This window comes from Trichomycterus rosablanca, chromosome 3, assembly GCF_030014385.1.
Source record: "Trichomycterus rosablanca isolate fTriRos1 chromosome 3, fTriRos1.hap1, whole genome shotgun sequence".
NCBI lineage: Eukaryota > Metazoa > Chordata > Actinopteri > Siluriformes > Trichomycteridae > Trichomycterus > Trichomycterus rosablanca.
The window spans coordinates 31,601,408-31,608,878 of NC_085990.1; the positions used below are offsets into that span (position 1 = coordinate 31,601,408).

At 38.0% G+C, this 7,471-nt stretch overlaps 1 protein-coding gene across 1 annotated transcript in view; it reads left to right on the plus strand.

Annotated features, from left to right (window-relative positions):
* The window catches only part of fars2 (phenylalanyl-tRNA synthetase 2, mitochondrial), a 222,896-nt gene extending 219,034 nt beyond the window's left edge, over positions 1-3,862 (plus strand). The window contains exon 7 of the mRNA XM_062991163.1: positions 3,659-3,862. Coding sequence (XP_062847233.1) covers positions 3,659-3,797 — 139 coding nt within the window. The 3' untranslated portion in view covers positions 3,798-3,862. The remainder of the gene's footprint in view (positions 1-3,658) is intronic.
* The last annotated feature ends 3,609 nt before the right edge of the window (positions 3,863-7,471 follow it).

Sequence of the window (7,471 nt, forward strand, 5' to 3'; positions counted from 1 at the left end):
CCACTGTATATACATATGCCATATGTAGATGACAGTGGTAGTTCAGTGGTTAAGGTACTGGACTAGTAATTGAATGGTCACTGGTTTAAACCCCACGTTTGACAAGTTGCCACTGCTGGACCCTCGAGCAAGGCCTTTAACCCTCAATTGCTTGGATCTTATAGGCTCACCATTGTAAGTAACACTGAGTTAAATTGTATGCTAAATGCCTTAAATGTAAACAATAATTTGCTCAGCACATAGTTTGCAATCACACATCATTAGACTCGGTTGGAGGTGTTAATTATATTTGAAGGCAGGATTGAATGTTGTAATGTTGTAAGTCATTTAGATGATAAATCGTTCTGATATTATTTTTTAATCTTATTTAATGCTGACATTCCACTGTTTTAACAGTGTATGTAGAAATTATATTTCCAAGCCAGACAATGTCTTTTGAAGCTAGCTGGAAATTATGTGCACATTTAAAATAAGCACACTTTTTAAAGTTGCACAGGGGCACACTTGGCAAAGTGGGTTCTGATCCTTACCACTGGCCACTATATGTGTTTTTCATCATCTTCCAATGTTTGTGTGGGTTTCCACTTGGAATTCTGGTTACCCTTTACCTGCCAAATGCATGCAGAAGAGGGATGGGATGCTTTAAATGACCACTATATGTGAGTGTGTGATGCCATGTATTGCACTGATGCTTTGTCCGAAATGTATTCCTGTCTTGCACCCTTTAATAATAAAACAAATACTTGTTTAGTGTTTAAACGTTAGTTTTCGTGTTGCACAATCTTGTTTACAGTTAAGAGAAGTTTTTTTTTTATTGTCCCTTGTGACATGACAAGCCAGCGAGTACATCTGTTAAACCTCAGCTGTTAATCGTGAAATGGATTACAAGTAAGCTAATTAGCAAAAAGTAGAGATGTGCTGGCTTTCTAAGCTAAAGCTTTTCTGGTTGCTTAGCAACAAATAAGCCACAGTGTACCACCTCAAGACGATCACAGCTGGAAAACTGCGAGATTAAAAAAAGTACATCCCTAGTAAGTAAGTTTCAATTGTTTATTTCTTCCAGTTGTTCTATATTCACTTATATAAAATACAGGTTTGTGAATTTACATTCAGATCTTTTTTAGTCATTTGCGCTTGGACAGCGTGGACACCAGCCTGCTCTTCCTCACAGTAAATCTGGTACTGGCAATGTCAATCTGATTAAGCCTTGCAAACAACATGCCATGTGTTTGTGTAGAAATCCCAGTGGCTGTTCCTGCTATAGTCACCTGTCAGCTGCTTTGCTTTACTCGGTTGTGCTGTGAAAATTCACCCTCCGAAGTCCGGAACCCCTGCATTGTTTTATGTACAAAGCTGCCTTCCAACATGTCATTGCTTTAGAGAATGACATAGGTCAACAGTTTCTAATTGTAGCCCATCTGTTACAATGCACAATTATCAGCAAACCCATTGACACTGACTTGGTAGTGGCATGTTAGCATGTGTTGATACAGATGTTTTAGGTGCTGAAGTGTTACTGGAATTTTAAACACTTTAATGTCAATGCTGTTTAAAGAATAGTTCACCAACCAAAACTATTGCAAACACAGTTCCGGTGTTGCAGAAGGGTCAGACAAAGATTAACACAAAAGCTGGAATACATTCCACAGCGTCCCTAAGCATTGCTATTGTGTTCCCCACACTAATCTTGTGATAGGAGCTAAGAAAACTTCAGTTGGTTATTCTGAACGCCCTGCAAAGTCATCAAGATTACATCAGAGCATTGAGTTGACAGGAATCTTTGACCCTTCCTTTGCTGTTCAATAGCAGTCATGTATCATATTGTGTATGTAATATGGAAATAATCATGATTTTATGGACATACAACAGGTTTGTGTTGTGTTTTTATTGTGTTGTATTGCTTGTGATTAACTATGTAACAGTTAATAGGCTAAATTTGTTTTCTAGTGGATTTTGCAGTGTTTTTGGACATTCACTGGTTCCTTAAACAATAGTCCGAGATACTCCAGCTCGTACTATTTGCTGCTCTCAGATAATGCCCCAGCTGTCTTAATCTTCAAGACATGCAATGATTGATGGGTAAATTTGACGGTCAGCTTCCTCCGTAGTAATAAACCGTTACTTACTATTCCCTACCCGGTTCCCTTTAAACTAAAAGCTGCTGCTCCATATGGTTTGGAATCTCACTTAAAATGTCCAAATTCCCTGTCTAGTCTACTTCACAGGAAACTACTGTTGTGATTGGAATTCACCTAAACAGTATATCTTTATGCTATCTTTATGCTATTTTACATTTCTTCCATTTAACAAGCACTTTTATCCAAAGCAACTTAAAATTGTGACTAAATATGGTGCAAGCAACTAATGGTTAAGGGCCTTGTTTAGGAGCCCAACATTGGCAACTTGGCAGTGGTGAGGTTTGAACCAGCAACCTTCTGATCACTACTCCAGCACATCAAGCTACCACTGCCTTTCTAAATTACTATTTAAAAATTTAAAGCTATAATAAGAAGAACCTATACGTGAATCGTTATGAACCCTCTTTGTACCTTTACAATAGCTGTAGCTATAGTGGCAATACATATGAAAATAATTGAATAAGAAAAACTTTATTTCACTTTATGTTTTACCACCACTTTATCCTGGTCTGAGTCACAGTGGGTCCAGATTCTTGGTATCACTGTGCATACTGCAGTGGCACTCCTTGGACAGGATGGTAATCCATTGCGGGGTCCATTGAACACCAATACTAGTGCGATGATGTCACAAATGCTATTTTGATTAAATGCCTGTTATAGATGCACACCATATTAATGCAAATGTTTTTGGAATCAATTGTACAACAGAATCATAATCAGGTGTCCATATATGTTTGGCCACACAGTGTATATAGTAGGTCTTGATAACATGGCAACTCAGTGTAAACTCAGTTTTTACTTTGGTGTAGCCCATTTGTTAATCTGTACACTTTGTCACCCCCCTGTACCCCATTTATCAATCAAAAGAAAGTCTTATAGGGCCCATACTGCCCAGATTTTGTTTGGATGATGAATTTTTCTAAGAACTGCTATGAAATTAACATGGTAATGCCATGGTAGTGTGTTTTGTACTTATCAGGTGCAGCAGTATTGTTGGGATTAGGAGGAGAATAGTGCTCCAATCAAAACTGTAAAGCCAAACGTTTCCAGTATTCAGAAAGTGTCCACTGATAAAAGACTAGAGGAAGATTAACACACATTGTGCATGAATAAAATAGCTCTGAACTGTACACCTACAACCAGTGCTAACAGGGTAAGTGTTCCTAATAAAGAGGCCAGTACGTTTAAACAGTATTTAAAAATCCCAGCAACACTGCTGCACTTGATACACTCATACCAAAGCAACACAATCATATCATTACCATGTTAATGCCATGCTGAGAATGGTCTATCATTCATACATAATCTGGGGGGGAGGGTCCCTTGGGTTCTTTTTTGATGAATGAGTGACTAACCAACAGATGGGCTACAGTCAGATTTTAGCAAGTGTACTAAGAAACAGATCAGTAATTGTATTTCCACAAAATCTGATAGATGCATGTGTAATATATTTATTGGATGTACATATCAGATAGGTATATGTTTTTACATTTTTCTTTATCTTATTTTTATCTCCATAGGACGAAGAAGGTGAGCCACTGTTACAGAATCGTGTACCGTCACATGGAAAGAACCCTAAGCCAGGAGGAGGTGCGGTTAATTCACCTGGCTATTGAACAAGCAGCTGAGCGAGAGCTGGGAGTTCAGGGCAGATACTGAGAACTACTTGGCCTCTGGTACTCACTCTGGGATGAAATAAAGCATAAAGTCTGTCTATACCAAAATATACCTTTTGGGTTGTTCTGCAAAAAAGGACACGTTCTGCTTTATATCACTGATTTAAACCCTCATCTTGTGTTTTATAGTTTTCTTGTTTCCTAGTAAACCAGGCTATTATCTTCAACATCTGCCAGGTCACCTTTTTCACTTGTATGCTGAACACTGCTTATATCCCCTAGGCTAAAGTAACCTTTCATCTACAGCACTAAGAGGCTATCTTTAATACCTCCATCACAGCAGTGTGTCGCCCGCAGGGAACAGCCTTTGATTTAATACACACATCGTGTAGGCCGTTTGCTCCAGTGGATTCTGCCAAGCATCAGAGTTGAAATAAAAAGGCCAAAAAGACTCATTGACTACATGCATTTCTAGTTTTGCATATTGCTAATGATGATTTGAGCTGGTACTTTATGACTTAGCCTTTAGGAAAGTAGTGAGTCAATGAAAAGCTTTATAAAGAGTTCTGAATAATTGGTAACTAAACAATTAAGTGTGCTCATAATGTGCGTTTTGGGAGAATTGAAAAAGTATTAGCAAAATAAACGTTGGCTAGATTTGTTGATAATGTCTAAATGGTTTATTTTTATCATGGGTCCTCATATATTCTTATCACGTTCATAAGGATAATACTGTGGCACAGCAGGCAGTGTGTGTGCTGCACAGCTGCAGGGGGCTTCTTAAGTAGTCTCGTTTCCTCCCAGCACCCAAGAACATGCCTGGATTGGCTGATCTAAATAGCACCTAGTGTAGGTATAAGTAAGTAAATAGATGTGTTTATGATGCTGTGCAATTATTGTCGCTCTTTCTAGGGTGAATTCCAGGTCCAGGTTAGAATGAAGTGGTTACTAAAGATGAACAAATGTTTGAAATGATAAAAGGGACTTACATATAAATACAGTGGTACCTTAAAACTCTACGTCAATTGGTTCTGGAAGTGGGATTGAATTTAAAAGACGTTGAGTTTCAAGGTATTTTTTCCCATAAGGATGTATGGGGAAACCTGTTAATGCGTTCCGTGGTCCTGTGGAACTGCATATATTTTAGGCTAATGTAAAATAATTGGGTTGTTTTTGCCACTTATACACTGAAAATAACACAAATATAATAAAAACACTTAAATACAATTGAAAACAGTTAAATACAGTAACACCTGCTCTTTACCTTTACTTCTTTATTGTTTCCTTAATCGTGGAGATGCTTAACCTTGGAATACCATATTCTATTCAGTAAGAGCGCATTCACATGAGAAGAAACAAAATAGCTTTTGTGCTGGCTGTGCCGTAGTTTCCTATGCAGTCTGTCGGTGCACAAAGCTTAACATGACTTATTGTACTAAAACATCGAGCGAGAAATTTCATTAATGGACAGAACTTATGAGTAATAATAATTAAGAGAGGTTTTGGGTTTCTATGTTGTTGTTTTTTACATTAAGTCACATTAAACTTTTTTAAAATGATAAGCATTTTAGTCTCAATCAGAAGTCTTTCTCGAGCTATAACACAAGTTTAAAAATGAAACAGGAGGAAAATCCAGCTAAATGCAGATGCATGGGGACGCTTTCACAGTCAATTTGACGGTTATTCCAAACAAATGTAGTTTCGTCTCATATTAGCACTTTGACATTTTACCGCACCGCTGAAGCCAAGCGCTGAACACAGCGACAGTCGCACACTTGTAAGGGTACAAGTTTCTCGACGAAGGGCGTCAAGTTTCAAAGATTTCGAGTTTAGGGGACGTCGAGTTACAAGGTACCATTGTATTACAAAAGAGCTTTTTTAATGCTTGACACTGATGTTAAAAACAGCCCATAATTGATCTTGCAATGGTTTTCTTACTCAGCATTTCAGTTTGTAGTTAGATTAATAGAGTTAACGTCAGGGCACTGTGGATGCCACTGGAGTTTCTCCACAACAAACTATTTATTTGTGGTCCAGTCATGCTGGAGCAAGAAAAGGCCTTGCCTTGCCATTTGAATCAAATAATTGAATTTATAAAATTTATTGTACACACCTACTGGCGATATGTCTAGTTCAAACACTTAAACACATTAAAAAGTGTGTTCACATACTTTCGGCCACAAAGTGCCATAGTGTAAATAAAACATACAGCTAATTGCACATCACACACTTTCTCTCTTACACACACACACACACACTGTGAAAGACAACTTCTCACAGATGTGTCTGTGATGATTGTATAGAAACCTTTTGGGTATTTTTCACAATATGGAGCAGACCAGATGTGCAAGCTCAGCACCTTTTCACATCAGCCATGACATTACAGTGTACATAGTCACTGCATGGTGGCTCAGCAGGTAGGATGGGTGGTGCACAGCTTCAGTCAGAAAGACCTTCAGTCATGCTGGAAATTATTTGATTCCTTTCAAACAGGAGACATGATATCAGCCATGTTTCCTGCTTTTAGTCTCAACATACACGTTTTGATTAATAAGCCTAGCATAAGACTAAATGCGCTGTGTTATATCTGGATTAAAAACTAATTGCAACACAGTGTTCTTAGTAGTTACAATTGTTCCCAGTTGCCATTGTTTTTTTTTTTTATCATTAAGCAGCTATTAAAAACCGCAAGTGACTCTCCAGTTCACATTATAATTCTTTTTATTAACAATGAGTCTCCAGTTTGAAAGTTCCGTTGCATATGTGTATTGAGGTCGGTCAAAGAGATCTCACGCTCAACAATATAGCATTTGTTGGAACACGGTGAAGCGTCCTTAGGGTTTAAATGATCTCTTCGTATTGTGGACCGGACTGTGTGTAAATGTTTTCACTCCATCCCTCCCACTCGTATTTCTGACGGGTAACAAAAGAATAAGGAGGTCTTAAGGGAATTATCTTAACTGGAGTCGGAGTAATGAATTTGTGATGCTTTGTAATCATCCTGATGAGGTTTGGGCTGTTGTGTTGGTGTGTTACTTTTGCTCCAAGCCCTTTTTTTTGAACCGCTAACCCATCTCGTGCCCCTTTTTTTTCTCAGAAATGCTGACTTTTCCATTGATTGAAGATTTCCTTTGTTGTGTAAGTTTTCTTTCAAAGGCGTTCAGTTGAATTTTGGAGGAAACAAGACTGGGTGAAATCCTTTCCAGCTTTGCATTGTGCTATAAATGTCATCATTCAAAAAATGTATTTTATTAAAATGTCTTTCCTGTTAGAGCTGCCTGGTCAGTTTTAAGCACTATTTTTGTGAAGAGGAAATGTCTGTGATCAGTGAAAGCTCAGCTGAAAAGTGGTAGGCCACGCAAGCTCATGTAATAGAAAAAATGCATGAAAATCACCTGTACTATTTCCAGCGCTTTACTACTGCATAACAAACTGCCTGTGGAATTAACATCAGCACAAGAACTGTAAGTCAAGAGCTTAATAGTGATTCTTCATAATTAGAGGCTAAGCATTAGTTGGTTTAGTGTTACTGCCTGTGTTCATGTGTTACTTTTGCCACATTCTCGTTTGTAAATGGTAGCAATGCAAAAAGTGGTGTTTTTAGGGTGGGTGGGGGGAGATGTATGTGATATTTTAAAGGCAATTATATGTAAGAGCTCCATGGTCAACTACTTATAACTTTTTTGTAGTACAATAACTTTTTGTAGTGAAGACACC